This window comes from Furipterus horrens, unplaced genomic scaffold, assembly GCF_987537825.1.
Source record: "Furipterus horrens unplaced genomic scaffold, mFurHor1.1.pri manual_scaffold_2, whole genome shotgun sequence".
Taxonomy (NCBI): domain Eukaryota; kingdom Metazoa; phylum Chordata; class Mammalia; order Chiroptera; family Furipteridae; genus Furipterus; species Furipterus horrens.
In genome coordinates, this window is record NW_028327172.1 from 42,980,089 (window position 1) to 43,002,613 (window position 22,525).

At 37.1% G+C, this 22,525-nt stretch overlaps 2 protein-coding genes and 2 pseudogenes across 2 annotated transcripts; 3 read left to right on the forward strand and 1 right to left on the reverse strand.

Annotated features, from left to right (window-relative positions):
* Positions 1 to 2,776: 2,776 nt before the first annotated feature.
* On the reverse strand, positions 2,777 to 4,583 carry LOC150018330 (nascent polypeptide-associated complex subunit alpha pseudogene; annotated as a pseudogene).
* Positions 4,584 to 5,588: 1,005 nt separating this feature from the next.
* On the forward strand, positions 5,589 to 7,167 carry LOC150018331 (hemoglobin subunit epsilon). The gene is made up of 3 exons (XM_090267720.1): positions 5,589 to 5,752; positions 5,875 to 6,097; positions 6,938 to 7,167. The coding sequence occupies exons 1-3, from the start codon at positions 5,661 to 5,663 to the stop codon at positions 7,064 to 7,066; spliced, it is 444 nt and encodes a 147-aa protein (XP_090123846.1). The 5' UTR covers positions 5,589 to 5,660; the 3' UTR covers positions 7,067 to 7,167.
* A 4,224-nt stretch (positions 7,168 to 11,391) lies between these two features.
* Positions 11,392 to 11,723, forward strand: LOC150018332 (cystatin-B pseudogene; annotated as a pseudogene).
* Positions 11,724 to 19,783: 8,060 nt separating this feature from the next.
* On the forward strand, positions 19,784 to 21,944 carry LOC150018333 (hemoglobin subunit epsilon-2). The gene is made up of 3 exons (XM_090267722.1): positions 19,784 to 20,306; positions 20,428 to 20,650; positions 21,734 to 21,944. The coding sequence occupies exons 1-3, from the start codon at positions 20,215 to 20,217 to the stop codon at positions 21,860 to 21,862; spliced, it is 444 nt and encodes a 147-aa protein (XP_090123848.1). The 5' UTR covers positions 19,784 to 20,214; the 3' UTR covers positions 21,863 to 21,944.
* Positions 21,945 to 22,525: the final 581 nt, after the last annotated feature.

Here is a 22,525-nt window from a genome sequence, read left to right on the forward strand (position 1 = left end):
TTTTAACCTGGGAATCATCTGTCTCTTTCAGGAGACTTTGAGTTTTTCTTTTTTATCACTAAATGTATTTTTAATTTCAACTAAATTTAAAGAATACAATTTATTCTCCTGGCTTCCTGAGCCTTGCATGTTAACTAATCACTGTAGCCTTCATATTTTGACAATACTCATGTATTTATAAACACATATATTACACAGAGCATATTTATTAGGCATTTCTGAGGAGTTAATCATGCAGGACCTTCAAACACTTTCATTTATCTACTTGTATAGGAACCACAGATAGGGTCTTTGAAGGCAGGAAGAAAAACACTCGAGCTTTCACTGTCTTTAGTTAGTCCCCTCCCTTGCCACAGCTCTGTGTAGTCCTGAGCCCTTATCTGCGCCCACACTTTCTGACCCCACCCAGCTCTCACCAGCCCAAGTCCCCTGGAGAAAAACACTGGATCTGTCTGCCTCTGCCTCTATTAATTAAAAACAAAACAAAATAGATGCCTTCAATACCTCAGAAAATAAATGAATAAATAAACTAAGGAAAAAGAAGAAACAAAACAAATACTCTAAGAAACAAAAACAAAACAAAACAAAAACAGGGACAGGAAGAGACTGGTGACATCAGGGGCTGAATGAGACGCCTGTACAGAGAAGAGCCACAGTAGCTTGTTGGTCTAGAAACCTAAGAGGTGTTCCTTCCCCTTCATATGCCTCAGACTCAATAAGATAGGGGTTGTGGGGTTTCGGTTTCAGAAAGAACCCTTTTAGGGCTAGAATTAGGAAGGGCTACAAAAAGTTTGTGGGAGGAGCAATCATTAACTGCCCCCACTAGGTCATACAAACCAAAGGCTCTAGTTTCTCATAATTACTTGTTGTTGCTTCCATTTACACCCTGCTTATTTACCAAACTCCAAATTTACTCTTTTCCAGAGAGATACAGTGTTGCTGTTGTTGTTGTTCAAGAAACACGTTATACTATAGCTAGGTTAAAAAAATAATCATTAATGTATTTTAGAATTCAGAAGTCACCACGTCAAGAATTTCCCAATCTTCTAGCAGTGAGATAGAATCTCAGCACAGAGTTAATCTTTTTCTTTCATTTTTCCGGATACATAATTCTAAGCCCTATGTCTAGAAGAGTCCTTTTGAATCAACCCTAAGTGAAAGTTGAAATATTGTGTATATGTATAATTCATAGGAACTACCTTTGAACAAAGTTTATAAATTTCCAGTTAGGTCTTGGGTAAAAGCCATGTGATATGAACCCATGACTTATGGCTGTAAAATAAACTTAGAAAAATTAGAAAGCACTGGCTCTAATAATGGTATCAGTCCTTCTGACTCTTTTAGAGACTTCTTTTTCTATGTTGTTCTTAGTTCATAGAATACATTAGCAATACTAGTTAAAATAGAAACATCACAGATTTCCCAGAATTTTAATCATAGAAATAAATGAAGTTAATTTTACTTAAGGTCAAAAGCATTAAGAAAAACAGTAAAATAAAGCCACATTTCAGAGGAAAATGAAAAATGCATAACTTCCTTAGTTGCTGGATTCAAGCTTTGAACTTTAAGGTCCAGCATCTAGAAAAGTATGCAATAACTGGTCTGTTCTGGCTTTTCATTTCCACTTCCCAGTGAAGATTCCTCTTGTTTAATGAATATATATATCTGGCTACACCATGGGCACAGTGCAGTGGTCCCAGAAGTCAGTCAAACCATCAATGTCCATGTCGTAAGCCACCAACTAAAAGATGTGACTCAGAATGAGCCCCAGCTGTGGTTCAGAGTCCCATGTAACCTTTGTAAAAGATGATGCAGAAAGTAGTAGCATTGCCTGACCACAGGTTGTGCTCTATTGTCTCATTCTGTGCAATCATACCAAAAAATGTTCATTGATTCCTGTATGATAACTACAAGAATTTTCTCCAATTTATTTCAGCCTAATGCAACACCTAACAGAATCTTGATCTTACCTATTTCTATTGTAAGAACATAAATTCAGATGCATAATGGAAAGAGGAACTGTTATCTTCTCTAATCAAAAATTCTAAGCAGCGTTTTGTACTTTCAATGACTAATAAACCCTATCTATAATTTTCCAATTTTAAAATTAAAAATTAAAGAACTCATTTTTAAAATTATTTATTTGTTTGGTTGTTTGTTTATTTATTTTTAGAGAGAGGGGAAGGAGAAAAAGAGGAAGAGAAACATCACTGTGTGGTTGCCTCTAACTTGCACCCCCAACTGTGGACCTGATGTGCAACCTAGTTATATGCCCTGACTGGGAATCGAACCAGCAACACTTGGTTCGCAGGCCAATGCTCAATTCACTGAGCCACACCAACCAGGGTTAAGAACTCATTTTTGATGAATAATATTGAAGTATTTTCCTTGGATAGTAGTATAAAAGCCATACAGTGAGGTTAAAGACATATTTTACCTAACAAGAGTATAATTTACATAGTTCTACACACTAATAGTACCTAAAGGTAAATACGATATTTGACTCACAGGATTAGCAAGATTTAAGAACATACTTGACTTTTTTTTCTTCTAAAAGGAGGCATCTTACATTCATTAAAATTCTGCACAGCATTTTAAAAAGTATAAATGCTATTGGATACCCTGAAATGCATGGATTAGTCTTTAACAAATTTTAGTTTTCTTTTTCATTCCACAAGAAGGCATAACTTGATTAATGATAGAAAAAGCACAAATTTCAAACCAAGCTGCAGTTGTTCTTTTGAAATGCCAAAAAAAGGTCTTCAGTTTTATATGGTTAAAATTTTAATTTCATAATAGAATTTACAATATTATTACTGTTGTTCATCAGGACTCAGAGTGTCTTTGCTTTCAACACATTTTTTTGTGACATGACCAGTTCTATGTTCTTAACTTCCATACCTGTTTCATCAGCTTCTTCCTCTTCACTCTCCTCTTGTACAGTTGGAGTATGTGTGTTTTCTTGAATGTTTGAGACAGCTAGATGACCTTGAACTTTGGATTTCTCAGCAGTTACCAGCTACGCTTGCTGAGATAATCCTTGAACTTGGTTTCCCCCAAATCTTCATAGGTATCTGAAACTGGGTTTTGTGGACATCTGGTTTTGTGATGACAAAGAGGATATTCATAGATTTCTGGAAAGTGACCCCAGTAACCTTTTTAGCCTGTTGGAGACCCAGTTTGGACATAGTCTTTTCTGCCTTCTTTTCACTTCAGCTCTGTTTTGCTTTACTAACTGGTTCATCGATTTCAGCTGCTGCTGCCAGCCGGGCTTATGTGATTGCCTGTGTGGAATGTTGTTCCTCAGGCTCTGATACTGATTCATCACTGTCAGATTCTTCTCCAGACCCTGTCTCAGCCTGGGCTGTGGCAACTCCTGCTCTGTAGCGGCTCTGTGACTCCTCTGGACATTCTATGTGGGAATGCAGAATCAAGATGGTGGCAGAAAGAAAGTGAGCATGAGCGTGACCCACCCAGAGTTACTTTTTAAAAGTCTTTTTATTTAAGTACCTTTAAATATAATGTGTTTTTCACTTTATTAATTTTTAATTTTGTAAATAATAAATGACTATTTTGACTGTTTATTTCTTTTTTATGACCATTACTCTTTCTAATCTATCCTGAATAACTGTTTCACTTATATTTCTAAACTTTGGGTTTTTCATTGAAGGAGGGAAGAAAGTAATCATGATATTTCATAGAAGAAATAAATAAAATGCTTCACCATGAGCATGTGAGATAATTTAGCTTGGATCAACAAGCACCTAAGCAATAATGACACTATACTCAGCCTACATAACTTCAGAATCAGAATTCATGAGCCTTGTACTGAGCTACAAACATGCTGCCTTTTAATCTTATAACCTTTCTTAAAGTCTTTGGCTACAACCTTTAGCAAGCAATAAGAGAGCAAAAGATGGGCCAGATCCCTGGAGGCAAGCAGCTCTGTTCCCAAAGGCCTTTACTAGAAGAGTTATGGGCCTTCCAAAAGATGTGAAGGTGGAGGATGGTGACCAGTCCCATGCTCTGAATCCAAGAAAAGACTGGTGTTCACTCTCTGAATTAAAAGGAGAGTGGGATGTACTCATAGGATCTGCTTCAGAGAGAACCTTGTTTCCCAAGCTTTTAATCTTGAGAGACCTGTTTCCTGTTTCCTGGGCTTTAGCAATGTCTGATCTTCACACTCAAGGTCCAAGGAAAGATCATTTTCCTCACACTGTGAATCTATAGAAAATTTGCTTTGGAAACCTATAGTCCTAGCTATATGGATTAAATAAAATCTTATATTAACCCAAAGGTTAGTCTTTACTGAGAAGACAGCTGTTTCTTGTTTATTCATTATTCTTCCACTTCAGTGATCAAATATCTTCTTTCTCACCCTAGAATCCTGTCATGCTAGGCAATGTGGTCTAACCCACAGAGTCTTTCCTGAATTTCTAAAGGGAGGAAAAAAACAACTAAGAAATGGGAGGGGAAAAAAAGCTAAGAAACACTTGTGAAGGTCACAGCCCAGGAAAACTGGTCAACAACAGACAGATTTATTTATATACAGAGAATACTTCTCCTTCATTCCTCACCACCATATCAACAAGACTCAAATATAGTAACAGCAGTGGCAACTGAAAAAGTTATAGGTGCAGACTCTGTTTCATGATGAATTATTAGGGAACCTCAAAGACAACCGGGACATCAATACATAAGGTTCCTAGGTAAATTTAAAGCCTCTCACTGAGGAGCCAAGGCAGAGACACATACTCCATCTCCTAGCCTGACTAACAGATGCATTTATTCTTTAGTTTTATCACAAATCCTGGTTTACAATAAAATTTCAGACTCCTAAGTTGTCTCATATATGCATAAAGACATATAAGTAGGGCAGAAAATTAAGAAGAAAGCTCAGAACAATCTTCCTAAGTAGCCAGTTTCCTCTGCAGCCACAGAGAAATGGACAGAGAGAAGGTTCCTGGGAAGCATGGAATGTAAGATTATTCTGTCATTCCTCTCTGTGAAATCACCCTGAGGTATTGTACTTTGGCACTGTAGTCTCAATCCTATTGTGGATACCTTGCTACACTGTTACCTTCCTTAGGTAACCATACAAGTGTTTTGTCTCATTGGAAAACTAAAATGCAGAGGCCTACTTATAAGGATTACTTCTTAAGAGAGATAGAACTGGCTGAGATTCCATGTCAATTGTATTTTTTTTTTCTTGACCCTGTTCTTGTCCCTGTCAGCATCCTTAACACAAATATAAGCTGTTTTTTGACTGGAGCTCTCTCCTTATCATGGGCTTAGCTTCTCTCTGGGTCACTTTTTAGAGAAGGAGAATGGGAGAGATAAATGTTATCCTGGAGGATGACACAAGAAGACAATAGGGTGAATGAATGAAAAATGGTGTTGACAATAAAGAAGGAGCCAACAAAGGAAGGACGTCTCAGGAACCAAACACATTATCACAAATCAGAGTGCATTCTTCACTGCTGACCATTTTCTGACTTGACTCCACCCCTGAGGGACACAGCTCAGCCTTGACCAATGACTTCCAAGTACTAGGGGGAACAGAAGGTGAGCAGTAAAGAATAAAAGGCTACCCCTTCCAGCAGCAGACATACCTGCTTCTGACACTTCTGTGATCTCTGTAAGCTCACAGATCCGTAACAATGGTGCATTTTACTAATGAGGAGAAGGCTGCTATCACTAATGTGTGGAGCAAAATAAATGTGGAAGAGGCTGGAGGCGAGGCGCTGGGCAGGTAGGGACTGGGATTCAATGCATGGGTAAGGATGGTGAATATGAGCTTTGAAAATTGATCAGGAAAGTCTTTAAAGTTTTCAAGAGTTTGATTTTTCCATCTGTTATGGTTCCATTCTGTAGGCTTTTGACCGTCTACCCCTGGACCCAGAGGTTCTTTGACAACTTTGGCAACCTGTCCTCTTCCTCTGCCATAATGGGCAACCCCAAGGTCAAAGCTCATGGCAAGAAGGTGCTGACCTCCTTTGGAGATGCTATTAAGAACATGGACAACCTCAAGGGTGCCTTTGCTAAGCTGAGTGAACTGCATTGTGACAAACTGCATGTGGATCCTGAGAACTTCAAGGTGAGTTCAGAAAATGTTTATGTGCTCTTTTGGGATAATAATGGAAGTTGAGGCTTTTATTGGTAAAACTAACAAAGATTTCAGAAATTATGGGTTATGAGGTTAGGCGGGCAGACCCCCAGTGGGCATAACCAAGGTCACCTTGATTCAGGACTAGTGACAGTAAAGAGTCACAAGCAACCTGAATTTGCTTAAAACTTTTCAGAAACTCTTTTCAAAACTGGATATGTTTATCCCAGAGAATAATATCAGAGAATAGCAAGCTTGTTTAAGGAGGAATGCAATTTGGCTTTTGGAAGATAAAGTCCTATCTCAGGGAAGGAGAAATATATTATTTTATGTGGTCCCTGATTATTGAAGTTCAGGAACAGATTTTGGAGAAACATTTTTAGACAGAATAACTCAAAAAAAAAAAAAAATACAGCCCTTCTAAAATATGTTCAATTACTTGTCAGTATTATGATCATGTGGATGCTTGTTCTGGCAATGGGTGGAGACTAACTAAACTCACTCTGAAAGCCCTTGCAGCCCTGAAATCTTATGTTTATAGGAATTAGACAATTGGTAAGTGAGAGAGGAAGGAAGGAAGTGAGGGAGCTGGGCAAATAAAAATGGTGAAATGGGAGTGAAGATGGGGATATAGGTAGGCAGAATGTTGAATGGAGAGCTCATAGAAAATAAATTAAATTTAGGGACCAGCTTATCTGAGTTTATTGGTTAGGCACAACCCATAGAGCAGATTCAGGTGTAGAGTTGGCAGAGAGTTTAAGTATTAAGCCATTTATTTTCTACAATTTATTTTAGAAACTTCTACTCAACATTTTATCTTTCACCTAACAGCTCCTGGGCAATGTGCTGGTGATTATTCTGGCTTCTCATTTTGGCAAAGAATTCACTCCTGATGTGCAGGCTGCTTGGCAGAAGCTGGTGGCTGGTGTTGCTAATGCTCTGGCCCACAAGTACCACTGAGTCCTCTTTCCGTTTCACCAGTGCCCACCTATGTACCCACTGCCTTTCTTCTCCAAATGGGAACTGGTGTTTGGTCTTGACAGAACATCTTTTGTTTAATAAAGCACATTCTATTCAGTAATCAGAAATTATATTGTATCCTTTCTATCTTTTACTCTTGTGTTAAAGGAGAAAACGTTCATTGGCTGAGGGGTGGGGAAAACATGGAAAGAAAAAGAGCTCTTTTGGGAAGTGTGCATTATGGGAGTATTCTAGATGGCCTGAGAGGTTGGCGAGATGGGGAAAGTGTTAATTAAGTGGGTATGGGCTTACACTGTAGTAACAGAATCTTATTGTAGAGGGGAAAGAAGGAGGTGGTAAGCAGTACCTAAGAAAAAACAAAGTAGATTTGTAATATATGTCAGAATTCAGGCTTTGAATGGTGGGCACACAATGCAATATACAGATGATGTATCATATAATTGTACACTTGGAACTTACTTTATCTTATCAACTCAATAAAGTTAATAAAAAATTTTAAAAAATGAAAGAAATTCTCTGTAGGCATACAAGGTCTAAGCTTGGGTCACTATTTCAGTTTTCTCTAATGGACATTTTGAATCTCCCAACTTGTCAGATGTCTTGTGAAATATAATTGGAGATAAAGGATGAGTTGAGGGATGGCTGGGAGCTTTCCAAAAAAATCTTTATTAACCAACAGTAGCCTGCACTTCCTAAAGTGTTCCACTGTCTCACTGGGGAGCCAAGGTGGAGACCCATGAAGTCATTGGGCATTATTTTTAATTAGATGTAACCTGCACAAAAATAAAGTTAGATTTAGAGTTTTATGTGAACTTTAAGGGAAAAGGAGGGCCAAGATACTTTCAAAGACTTCCAGTCCAAACCAGAAAACTAGGGCTTGGTGATTTGCATGAAAATGTCTGTCTGGAAGTAGAGGAAAGAATAGAAATGGGTAGAGTATTAGGAAAGACTAGATAATGCAAAGTCCTAAATATATTAAAAAGTTTAAACTTTTTTTTTACTCTTGTTACTGGCAAGAGTAAACAATAAATATTCTTAGAACTTTAAATGACTAAGGAAATAAGATTGGGAGTGGGATGTTTAATGCACACACACAAAAAATTCAAAGTTGCAAAGACTAGACATCCATGCTAGTTCAGGGGACCAGACATAATGGGCTAAACCCAAGAAGAGCAGTAAGGTCTGTAACAAGTAAAGAATCAGCAATGATAAGAGTGAGGGAGACATGGTATTTGATTGACTGGGATAGATGAGAAGGGATGAGGTGGTGAGAGATAACTGAGAGCTTCCAGCCTGGGTGTTTTAATAAGAGGCCATGCACCAACCTCAAGGCCCTCATGTAGGAGTGGCATTAACTGAGTCCATTTTAGAGGAGTTATTGTTAGTTTGTTCAGGGAGTCTTGACCTTCAGGCCTTGAGTCAAACTCTCATATCAAGGCTTAAGATATTCACACTTCACAAATTTGAGTGTCATTTCTTAACAAATCTAACTTTTAGGCGTTTTAGTGCCCCCACACAGTGATCAGAATTTGTCCTGTGAATTACTTACTAATTTGATCCCATGTCTCCACAATAGGATGAGAAACAAATGGCCATTGTAGTTGTAGGTTGTTAATAGCACTGGTCTCCATAAGCTCTATGGCTTCTCATTATGCCCTGCATTTTAAATCAATCAGACTCTTCTCCTCTTTCTTACACCTCATTTTTATTTTGAATATGAATGTCAAGGGGTCAAGTATGGTGGTGATGGAGTGATGGGCAAAAGATACACTCTTTATCCCATCGGGACCTAGATTTAGATTCATATTTTGTCAGTTTAAGATAACCTAATGAAAACAGCTTTATAATTAACACACACACACACACACACATAAACACAGAGCTGGATGACTCAGATCTTCAACAGATAAAAAGATGACTATGTATTGTTGGTAGGAAATAAAAGACACCTGAGCAAAATAATGTTTGTAATGAACAGACTATTCTAGAAATATTAATCTAGCTAGGAGTACAGGGGGTTTTCAGATTATGTCATTACCAGGATTAAAATTCCATAATGGCTTCTCACTCCCTACCACTGAAGACAAGTTATAAATGATTAGTTCTATGCTTTCTCTCCAACAATATATCCTGCCATTTTCACCTATACTATGTACACATCAATCACATTTGTTCATTATTTACATCCTTAGTATACCGTAGGTTTGCTTCCTTTCCTCAGTTTTGGATTCACTATTCCAACTTTCAGATTTCTATCTCAATATTTTACCATGGCAGATTCCTTCTTTTTATTCTGGCCCCAGTCCAAATATTATCCCTTTAGCAAGAATACTCCTAATATAACTTTTCTCTTCTCTCATTAAGCCATATGTTACATTTTTTAGCAAATAATAATTTCTGAAATTATTTTGTCAATGGTTTATTTATTAATTTTCTATATTTGCCACATCTAAATTATGAATCTTAAGGAGAAAGTTATTTTCTCTTTCTCATTTATCTTAAGTCCATAGTACTTAGAACAATTATGACTTGCACTTATTCAACAAATAGTTATTGAATGAGTGTTTAGAACACATGAACATGAATGTTTGAAAAATGATGAGATAAATTTGGTAAAGAAATTACTTTATTAGTGAGGATTTAGGCAATGTCAGAAGGAATGACATGGGGAAAATGGGAGTATAAAACAGCTATGGACAAGGAGAAATTGGCAAGCTTTTGGAAGATATTGCCTCAAAAGTATTAGAGAAATGCAGGAGTGACAGAAGATGTTTGATTCATTCTCTGGGTTTCTGGAAAAATGGGAGGTTGTTTGCAGACATGAGGGGTCATAGATATACATTAGTCTAAGGAGGAGTAATTAAGATTTAACACAACTTGATATGTCAGAGGATAAACTAATTTGAATATAGTGATACCCCATAATAAAAATTCACAAATAACTTTAATTTGCTCTTTTATACAATCACCACAGGGGTTCCATGGATTTCCTGGCTGTGTTTTAGGTTGTCTCTTAATTTCCTTCATTTCACTGATATCTGATCTTAAAGAAAATCCTCTTGGTTTTGCCTCAAATTCTTATCTCTTTCACCAGAAGTCTTCCCAATTTCCCTGAGAACAGATGACAGCCTCACAGCTATGTCAGGTAGACTGAAAAGATTGCTTCTCTAATAGCAGAAATTCAGCTTTAATGTGTTTGGCTGAGCTCTCTAAATTTTAGAGTACTCTGTAAGTACCCATGGACATGAATTGTCTAGGCTATTTTGTAAATAACTTATTTCAGGAGGAAACAAACAGAGGAGCTTCCCAGAGCTCTAAATAAAGGAGTAATAGACTGGAAGTATGTTCTGTCTAGTCCTACAAATGCTTGGTTGAGATGAATGAGAGCAAAGAACCTGAGGTTGCATGTGGAATATTGTCAATGAAGAATACCTCTGCCTGATGAGAAATAAAGAGAAGTTAAGCATAGAAAGGAGTGTAGATCCAGCACCAATCAGAAACAATTAACTCTCTTCATTGGCAGCCCATGACATAGAATCTTCTACCATTCACCGCATTGAACAAATGAACATGTTTCTCCCACAGCATGTAAACATCTGTGTTTTATGACACAAAATGGTAGATGTATGCAATCTGCCACAGTCTGTGGTCTAGTACCTCAGAGAGAGTATCTTTGGCTCAGATAAGTACATTGACTATTAAATGGATTAAAAAAACACTGGAGTAACATACAATCCTGCCCTACTTAGTTTTTTTTCCTATCTTGTTTCCTTTTGATGTTGGATAGAGGCGTGTATGTATTATTATTTTTTAAAGTGTTAAATAACCTTAAAAAAATTGGGACTCACTCCTTTCCTTAGTGTTGTCAATGGTACTCATGGAAAGCCATCTTGAAGACATACATACCCATTGCCTTGCTTTGAATCTCTGCATCACCTGCTAGCTCTATGACCTGAGATATATTAGTAAATGCCTCATTTACTTATTACAATCATCAAAAATTATTTTGTGAGAGTTAAAAAAAATTAATACATGTAAAATCTTTAGTACACTACTTGGAACAAAATAAGCTTTCTTTTCATTCTCTAAATGTAGATAATTAATTTTCATATTTTAATGGTGATGTTTCTGTTCTCTACCCTATCTAGAGGTATATACATGTATGTATTTATATAAACATATGATCACTTTGTTCCTAATAATAGTGCTTTTTATTTTCTATTAGCTATAAGAATAGCTATCATTAGAGCCACACTTGCATTATGCTGCTCCGAGTCTACTGCTCCTGTGTCCGCTGCCCAGCCATGAGCGGTAGGGGGATGATGTGTGGTGGGTGCTCCTCCACCAAGCCCACCACGGCTGAGGTCCAGGCCGTCGTCGACCAGGTGAAGTCCCAGCTGGAGGGGAAGGAAAACAAGAAGTACCCCGTTTTTAAGGCTGTGGAGAACCAGAGCCAGCTGGTCACGGGGACTAACTACTTCATCAAGGTTCAAGTTGACGATGATGACGTCATACACATTCGAGTGTTTGAAAGTCTCCCACACGAAAAGAAGCCCTTGGCCTTGCACAGCTATCAGACCAACAAGACCAGGCACGACGAGCTGAGCTATTTCTAGTTCTGGATTTTGAACTGAGCCCATCGACCTTGTGATTCTCTGTTCTCTCTGATCACATGTCTGGAGTCCTAAATGAACGATGTCGCTACACTGCGCCACTTCCGATGGAGGGGCTGTTCTGCACCAATCTGGTGTCTCTGTTTCTGACTTTATTAGTGTGATTTTCCTCCCAATCAATGCTCTTAACTAAATTGCTTTCAAAGAGGGCTTAGATTATCTCTAAGTACATATATTTTAAGTCTTTTTTTTTTTTTTTTAAAGAATAGCTATCATTATTGAAACCAACTGAGATTTGGCAGAAATAAAAGGTAATTTTGTGAGGAAATGGCAAGTTCAAAGCCTGAATTTCAGGACTAGTTTGGAATAAATGAGAAGCCTTGCAATATTAATCTAGATAAAAGATAAGTGGATTAGAAATGGTATCATTATCATGATTAAAATTCTCTATTGGCTTCTCACTTCTCACCACCAAAGATAATATTAAAGAGATTAAGCCGGTGTTACCTCTGTAACATCATCTCTGCTCACTTCCTTCTTTGCTATTTACATATCAGCCCCATAGACCCACTATGTATCTCTCTAACATACCAACTATGTATATGTGTATGCATGTATTGTGTATTTGTGTGTGAGTGTGTATATTCCTGCCTTAGAGCTTTATATCTGCTATCTCCACTTCCAGAAATTTCCTGTCTTAATATTTTTCCATGGCAACAATCTTCATTTCATTAGGATTCAGATTCAAGTATTATCTCCTTAAAGAGATTATTGCTTAGATAATTGTGTCCCATTTATATCACAGATGTTAATTTTCCTTATAGTAAATAATAATGTAAAAAATTACTCTACTTATTGATTTACTTACTCATTTTATGTATCCTACAATCTATAAAACATAATCCCATGAGAGCAGTTTCCTTCTCTGACTTGCTGATCTTAAATCACAATCACATAGAGCAATTGATGGTGCATGGTAGCCCAATATATATGTTGGAAAAAATATTTGAAAACACTTTGCATTACTTTTATGAAAGACCAGAATTTGGCAATGTCAGAAAGAGTGAAATGGGAAGAATGGAAGGGTAAAGTAGCTGTGGACAAGGAGGAATCAACAAGTCTTTGAAAAAGGTCGCCTTGAAAACAGAGATCAGTGGTTACAGAGAACTGTTGGAGTCACTGCCTGAGCTTCTGGAAAAATAGGGAAGTTATTTACAGACAGAAGTGACTGCAGAAGTTCCTCAGCTTGAAGGAGGTGATTATGAGTCAAATATCTTGGTAAGCCTTTTAGAGGCCTGGCCACCAGTCTCTGAGTCATTCTCCTAGGAAAGGCTCCACACTGATTCCACAAGATGTGGTCAAATAATCTGTCTACACTCAATTCACAAAAAACTGATTCTTAAAGAGACTCTAATCTGAGGTCCCCCCAAGGCTATGCTATACCTTTATTTGAATGAGAATGTCCTCATCCTATCCTTAGGATGTGAGAACTCACAAAATTTCAGCTAACTATAAAATAGCTATTGAGATGTTGGTACATTTTATTCTCCTAGCCTTTATGCTTTTCCTGAGATTCCATAAGTGAGCAGACATAAGCTTCACATGAGGTTATGAAGACTGAAAGAATTTTGCCTAAAATATAATTTCAGACAGTCTGATATGTTAGGAGAAAAATAATTTGAAGTAGAGGTCTCCTCTAATCAACTTCCCAGGTAACTTCTTTTTTTAATGTAATAAAACTTCTTGGCTATTTATTTTAAATAAAACTTTTAACTTTAAAAAATGCTGTGTAATAGAATAAAGATATTCTCCTATTTATGTTTTTATTACATGTATTCACTAAAAAGATTATATAGTTTTTAAGTACCATTTCTATGATACATGATCTGTACATTGTATTGTGTGCCTGTCACCCAAAGTCAAATCATCTTCTGTCACCATGTATTTGACCCTCTTTACCCTTTACTACCTCCCAGCCCCTTTCCTCTGGACACCACTATACTGTTGTCTGTGTCTTTTAATTTTTGTTTGTTTTTTTCTTGTTTATTTGTTGCTTTTAATTTTATATTCCACATATGAGTGAAATCATATCATTCTTAACTTTTTCTATCTGACTTATTTTAATTAGTATGATATTCTCAGGGTCCATCCATGTTGCTGCAAATGGCAGCATTTCATCTTTTTTGTGGCTGATCAGTATTTCATTATATATATGTACCACCTCTTCTTTATCCAATTAATTATCTATTGAAAAACACTTCAATTGTTTCCATGTTTTGATCACCATGAATAATGTTGCAATGAATATAGGAATGCATATATCTTTGTGAATAAATGTTAAAAAAATTTTAGGTATATGCCCAGAAGAGAGTTTGCTGGGTCATATGGTAACTCTATTTTTAGTTTTTTGAAGAACTTCCATGTTGTTTTCCATAGTGGATTTACCAGTTTACATTCCCACAAGTAGTGAATGAGGGTTCCTTTTCTTCTGCAACATCTCCATCACTTGTTATTACTTGTCCTGTTGATAATAGCCATTCCAACAGGTGTGTGAGGTGGTATGTCATTGTAGTTTTGATTTGCATTTTCCTATTAGCTAGTGAAGTTGAGCATCTTTTCATATATCTGTTAGCCATTTGTTTGTCTTCTTGAAAGGAGTGCTTATTCAGGTACCCTGCTCATTTTCAAGTTAGATTGTTTGTTTGGTGTTGAGTTGTATGAGTTCTTTACATATTTCAATATTAACACCTTGTCAGAGCTATTGTTTGTAAATATCTTCTCTCATTCTGTTGGTTTCATTTTTGCCTTATTCGGTTTATTTTGCTGTGCAGAAGCTATTTAGTTTGATATAATTCCATGCATTTGTTTTTGCCTTTGCTTCCTTAGGCTTTGTCGTCAAATTCATAAAATGTATCTAAGACCAAGGACCAATAATTGAGTAACTATGTTTTCTTTCTTATAAGTTATTGTTTCAGGTCTTATACTTAGGTGTTTCATCCATTTTCAGTTCATTTTTGTATATGGGGACAAACGATAATCTAGTTTTATTTTTTGTCATGTAGCTTTCTAATTTTTCCACCATATTTATTGAACAGGTTTCTGTCCCCATTTTATGTTTTTGATTTCTTTGTTCAAAATTATATGCCCCTATACATGCGGGTTTATTTCTGGGCTCTCATTTCAGTTTCATTGGTCTGTCCATTCTTTTTTTTTTGTCAATGTCATGCCTTTTTGATTACTGTCTCTTTGCAGCATAATTTGAGTAAGGGAGTGCAATACCTCTGACTTCATTCTTTTTTCTCAAGATTGCTTTGGCTATTTGGTGTCTTTTGTGGCTCCATACAAATCTGGTGAATTCTTTTTTGTTCTATGTCTTTAAAAAATGACATGGGATTTTGATGTGGATTGCATTAAATCTGTATATTGCTTTGGGTAATGTGGACATTTCAACTATGCTGGTTATTCCAACCCATGAACATAGAATATCTTTTCATTTCATTGTGTCTTACTCAATTTCCTTTAACAATACTTTGTAGTTTTCAGTATATAGTTCCTTCACAATCTTTGTTAAGTTTATTTCTAAGTATTTTATTCTTTTTGTTGCAGTTGCAAAAATAATTAATTTTTTAAAATACCTTTCTCTGAAATTTTATTGTTAGTATAGAAATGCAGTGCATTTTGTACATTTTGTATCTTGCAACTTTATTGTGTTTATTTATTATTTCTAATAGTGTTTTGGTGGAACAATGTAATATACCACATTACCAAAATAAAAGATAAAAATTATATCTTATCAATAGATGCAGAAAAGGCATTTGATAAAATACAATATCCATTTATGACTAAAAACCTCGATAAAGTGGGTGTAAGAGGAAAATACTTCAACATAATAAAGGCCATATATGACAAACCCTCAGATAGTATTATAGTTAATGGTGAAAAACTAAAAGTTTTTACTTTACTGTCAGGAACAAGACAAGGATAACCTCTCTGACCACTCTTTTTTTTTTTTTTTTTTTTTAACTTTTTTTTTTTTATTTATTTTTTTTATTTTGGTTTTTCAATTACAGTTGTCCCCTTTTCCCCCAATTTCTCTCCCCCACCCAGCCCACCCCCTCTCCCGCAATCATATCCCTCCCTGTTGTCTATGTCCATGAGTCTTTTATACAGGCTCTTTAATTAAACCCTTCCCTTACTTATCCCCCTTCTCTCCCTCTCCCCTCCCCCCTATTGACTGCTATTCTGCTCTTTGTTCTATTTAGTTCCTTTGTTTGTGTTGTTCTTTAGTTTCCTGTATTAGGTGATATCATATGGTATTTTTCTTTCTTTGCCTGGCTTATTTCACTAAGCATAATTCTCTCTAGTTCCATCCATGTTGTTGCAAATGGTAGGAGTTCCTTCTTTCTTTCTGCTACATAGTATTCCATTGTGTAAATGTACCACAGTTTTTTGATCCACTCATCTACAGATGGGCACTTAGGTTGTTTCCAGCACTTAGCTATTGTAAACAGTGCTGCTATGAACATAGGAGTGCATAAGTTCTTTTGAATTGGTGTTTCAAGATTCTTCGGGTATAATCCTAGTAGTGGAGTCGCTGGTTCAAAAGGCAGTTCCATTTTTAATCTTTTGAGGTAATTCCATACTGTTCTCCATAGTGGCTGCACCAGTCTGCATTCCCACCAACAGTGCAGTAGGGTTCCCGTTTCTCCACATCCTCGCCAGCACTTGTTGCTTGTTGATTTGTTGATGATGGCCATTCTGACTGGTGTAAGGTGGTATCTCATTGTGGTTTTTATTTGCATCTCCCTGATGGCTAATGATGTTGAGCATTTTTTCATGTGTCTATGGACCTTCTGTATGTCCTCTTCGGAGAAGTGTTTGTTCAGGTCCTTTGCCCATTTTTTAATTGGGTTGTTTGTTTTCTTGATGTTGAGTCGTATCAGCTCTTTATATATTTTGGACCACTCTTATTCAACATCGTACCAGAAGTCATAGTCAAAGCAGTCAGGTAAAAGAAAGATATAAAAGGCATTTAAATTGGGAATGAAGAATTACAAATATTACTTTTTGCATATGACATGATTATGTATATAGAAAACACTAAAGACTCCACCAGGTAATTTCTTAATCTGAATTTTATTTGATCTGCAAGTCTCTGTATTAGGAGCAAATAATTAAGTCAGATTTTTTAAGCTTCAGGACTCCTGATCAGGTAACATCTAAAATCTACGCATCACTCTCAGAGGAAAATAAAATTAGTAGGAACTGTAACTTTGTCACATTGGAAGTGTGTCCTTTCAAAAACTGCAATGAATTAGAGATAAAGCTATTCAGAGCACAGTGATGTCCAGGGTATGACCATGTGGACGACCAGTTAAAAAAAGAACTTCTGCTCCTTTGGACTTGTTTCACAAGCACACAAGAGAAACAAAGGAGGTGCTTCCTGATGTTAATTCTTGGACTAAGATAAGGAAAAAAGTGGACTCATGAGAAACAACCTTATTTTTCAAATAATAATGGTAATAGTGGTAGTACTGAAAATAATAATAAATAATAAATGTTTTGCTAAGAATTCTTCTGTAATTGTCTTCAGTTCTATTTTACCCATGTGTTATTAAGTATGTGAGAACCCCAGGGATTATATGTTGATCTGTGAGTGGGTGTGTGCTTTATTTTGACAAGGAAATAAAACAACAGGGCAATAAAAGAAATATACACTTAGGACATACACTTAGAAAAACATACACTTGGGAATTTTTTAAGTTAAAGATTTGGAAGAGTTCTGATGGGAGAAATGGGCATTCTGGGACAATTGTATGAGCCTGAGCAAACATTTCTGTGAAGCCAAGGGATCTGGATGGAGGCAGAGTACCCATGTAGGGGCCTGGTAGAGAAAAATTAACCCAGATGTTAAGACAGTAAGGTCCAGGAAAGAATTCTAATTCCATTCTGCTTATGGGAATACATTTTCTAAGAGCAGCTAGTGTGTTATAAGCCCCTGTGAAGACAGATTAGGGATAGGAGGAGCTGAAAGTCAGAACAGGGGATAAATCTTTCAAAGTCAACTCCAAAGTACTGATCCTGGGCTTTGTTAAGAACTTTATGGCTTAAGTGGTGAGAGCTTCCTAGATTAAAGTGATTGCATTGCCATCAAGAGAGACAGTGCTCAAGTGTGCAGGTTGGCTACAGCATTACAAGGAAGGGAGATTGTTATAAACTGCTCAGAGAGATGGGTATTTATGTGGGTGAAATGAAATAGGAGAAGCTCAGAAGGCCAGCTCAGAGCAACAGATCAGCACTGTGAGATCAAAAGGAAAAGGAAAGAAATTGCACAGAGTAAGGACATACTCAGGAGTTTTTGTTAGACTAGATGTTAATACCTGCTTATAGGCAAGAGTGTAACGTGATGAACAGGAGAGTTAGGAAGATGAACCAGGATGTGTGTGCAGAGTAGATTAGAAACCATGCTAATATCAGGTTTGCAAATCTGTACTGCCCTAGAATATAACATCCTCTCTAACCTGTACCTACCTTTCCACCTTTGCTTCCTACTATTTTCTTACGTATTTTACTCTGACCTTGTAATGCCCTTCTCGAAATGAAATTCTAAGTCCTTCCTTCTTCCCTTCCTTCCTTCCTCCCTCCCTCCCTCCCTTCCTTCCTTTCTTTCATTTTTTTTCTCTCCAGCATCAGAGTTTTCCATCTGCTCTTTCTGTTCCCAGGTACCTGTTGCTCCAAACTGCTTACACCTGTCTCCACATTGCCATTAGGGTTCCACTTCCAATATGACTTTAGGACATATTTCCTTATATTGTTTTTCTGTAGTCACTTGCTACTGTGTCATCAGATGCATTTTCTTCCTGTCATATGACACTATCTGAAATTCTCTTATCCATGTATTTGTTTATTAGTGTCAGTCTCTTCTGCCCAATAGAATGTATATGAGACTTGGTCAGCTTTTTTGTCCATCTAAGATTTCCAGTGTTGGAAACAGTGTCTGGCATGATTATCTTCAATAAATATTTTATTTTTAAATATATGGCAAATAATTGGAAAACTGTTAGATGACTGGTGATGACCTAGCATTGATATGATGAGCACCTGGATGACAGTTAACCTCTTCTCTTGAAGAAAATACTTTTGGGATTGATTCAAACTCTTTTCTTTACATCTCTGTACCAAAAGTGCTCACATCAATACAACTTGGCACTAAGAGCTCACAGATAATCAAGTCTGTCATGGTAAACTATCTTTTGTCACCCTAGCAATTTTTTTCCACATTTCACACTGAAGTCTCTTCCAAGCTGAACAGATAAAGGTCTATTACTGTATCAAATGGGAAGAAAGGATTTGTTATGTAAAAACAGAAACTCAGTTCTATTATATTTGGTTAATAAATTAGATTTTAAAGTCCCTATCTAAGTGCACATGAAAAGTATTAAACTATATAGCTTTTTTGTGAGATTGAGATTGGAGTGATACAGACAAGCCTGCAACTCAAAATATGGGAGCAATAACCTCTGAGAGAGAAAGAAAAAAAGCCTTTCCCTCTCCCACAGGATTATGTTCTGTCTAGTTCCATAAATGTTTGTTTGAGATGCATGAAGCCAAAGTACCTTAAATCAGAGTAACAGTAGTGTGTAGCATATTGCCTATGAAGATTGCTTCTGCCTGATTAGACATGAGTACAAATTAAATACAACAAACGAAGGTGTATCCAACATATGCTAGGGACAGCTCCCTGAATCCATAATCATTTCCATGGAGTTTTCTAATACTCTGTTCACTGAACACAGGAACACCTATTTTCACCAACACTAGATTGTGTATTTTCTGACACAGATGAGTAGATATATGGTATAGGCCAGAGACACTTGTCCATATAATCAGAATGAAATAAATTTGCTCAGACAGCACATATTTATTAATAAAACTCAACAACAATGGCAAAATGCTCAGTTCTTCTATAAATTACCCAGTTTTTACTTATCCTATTTCCATTCTGATGCTGGATTAGGGGTTTTTCCTGTTTACAAGAAATATAAAAATATAAGTCTCATTAAGCTTTAGGAAAATGAATAACCAAGTCAAACTGTGGCTTCTTTTATACCCTAGGTGAACAAGAGAATGATATCTTGAACACTGGACACAATGACCAACAGATTTCTAATTTTTACCCTTCTTGATTCTAGTCATGCCTCATGGTCAGCCTACAGGGATAGTGATGGTGGGGAGCTTGAGATATGGGTTGCATAGATGGTAGGGGAAAGAACAGAAGACTCTCCTTGATAGAGCCACCTAACGCTATCAGTGACACAAATGTCCATCTGCTGACCTTCCCTTGTCCAAACTCAACCCCTGGTGGTGACAACCCACCTTTGACCAATAGTCTCATTTCATTGGGAGAAGCAAGAGCCTGAGGGCCAAAAATGAAGAATAAAAGGCCACACAGAGAAGCAGCAGCACAGACTTGCTTCTGGCTCATCTGTGATCAACAGAAAGCTCCCAGACACCATGGTGCACTTCACTGCTGAGGAGAAGGCTGCTGTTGCTAGTCTGTGGGCCAAGGTGAATGTGGATGTGGCTGGAGGCGAGATCCTGGGAAGGTAAGTATTAGAAGTGAGGGGAGGAGGCAGAAAGACAGAAAGTATTCCTGAAATAGAAATTAGTCAGGTCTCTTACATACTCTGACTTCCCATCTGGTCTGTGACAATTTTCATCCCATAGGCTCCTAGTAGTCTACCCATGGACCCAGAGGTTTTTTGACAATTTTGGCAACTTATCCTCTGAAACTGCAATAATGGGCAATCCTAAAGTCAAAGCCCACGGCAAGAAGGTGCTGACCTCTTTTGGAAATGCTGTTAAGCATATGGATGACCTCAAAGGCACCTTTTCTCATCTAAGTGAGCTGCACTGTGACAAGCTGCATGTGGATCCTGAGAACTTCAAGGTGAGTTCTGAGCATGCTTGTATTTGGTCCTTCATCTCAGATATTTTTTCTATGCATGCATTAGGAAACACAAACAGGTAAGTCTTATCATATATAGGTAGTTGCTGAAAGTAATATTTCATGGAAGGGCTAGGTTTTGGTGGTTCAGTTGCATCAAAAGTAAGACCAAATAGAGTAATTACTTTGACCAGTAGAGACCACTGGTCATCTGATATTTCTGAAACAATATATTGTTATGAAGAGACTGGCCAATATTGAGCTAAATGATTTGGTCTAGAGAATACACCGCTAAAGCAGCAGTTCTCAACCTGTGGGTCGCGACCCCTTTGGGGGTCGAATAACCCTTTCACAGGCGTCACCTAAGACCATCGGAAAACACATATATAATTACATATTGTTTTTGTGATTAATCACTATGCTTTAGTTATGGTTGGGGGTCACCACAACATGAGGAACTATATTAAATTTCGCAGCATTAGGAAGGTTGAGAACCACTGAGCTAGAGAGAAAGCATCTTGCCTTGGCTCACTGAAATTTTCTATAAAAATAGATGAATATATTGCTGCATGGTTCCTGATGTTAGAAGTAGGACTAAGCAAGGTAAAGTGAGAACAATCTTTTAAATGGCAACTTCTTTCCATTATCAGTGATGAAATGCTCTTGTATGTACAACCCAGGATTCTTTGTCATATCCAAGCAATTTGAATATATGTAATATCTGGGGACTTAGACTATACATACTTGAGTGAGACTCCTTGTAGCACAATAATCCTACTTTTCAAAATGACAAATATTCTCTAAAAGAGAGAAGCAATTAATATAAATATCACAGCAATGTTCTTGGACCACGACTTGGCAGAGCAAATGAGAGAAGAATTGAACCCAATGGCAGGTACACACCTTGGAATCACATAGAAACCAATGTCAAGCCTATAATGATGCACTTTAGTGGGAGCATAACCCTGACAGTTGCTCAAACTCTTATCAGGAAGGAAAGGGGTGTTGTATGTTTTGCTGCAAGTCCAGTTTGAGGCCTTTTGTTTACTATGTACTATTTTCTTATTACTCCCACTGTCTCCTCAGCTCCTAGGCAACATGATTTTGATTGTCTTGGCAACCCACTTCAGCAGGGAGTTTACTCCCCAGATACAGGCTGCCTGGCAGAAGCTGACAACTGCTGTGGCTAATGCTCTGGCCTACCAGTACCACTGAGTTACCTGTCCACCTCTGTGAGTGCCTGCCAGAGGGTTCTGTGTTCCAAGAGTCCATCTCTTGAAGACTGGGACAATGTCTTGCCTCTAGACTTAACTATTATATGATAAAAATAAAATAAAAATTATGCTCTATAAGAAAATCCTTGCCTGTGTTTGTCTTTTATGTTGATTCAGCTAAAATAAAGCACTCCTATAAGAATGGAATTATTAGACTTGGAGTTTGAGGATGATAGAGAAGAATCTCTTATGAAACTATGAGAGATAAGAGTGGTTTCTTTCAGAAAGAGAAAGTAAATTCTTGAATTGGACAATGTCTTTAGAAAAAGGTGTACTCTTGAGACATGGCAAGAAGATGGTTTATTGTGAGTAGGGCATGCTAGAACTTAGTATGGGTCCTGCATATGTTATTATTTGTATAAACTCAGAATAAGGCTCCTTTGGGGCTATAGTTCACTTCTACTTAACATAAGAAACTATATATGTGTCTATATATATATGTGTGTGTGTGTGTGTGTGTGTGTATTCTTTATTGGAGGATATGTTTTACTGATTGTGTTATTAATTTGAGAGAGAAAGGAAGGCAAAGAGAGAGAGAGAGAGAGAGAGAGAGAGAGAGAGAGAGAAAGAAATATTGACATGAGAGAAACATTGATTGGTTACC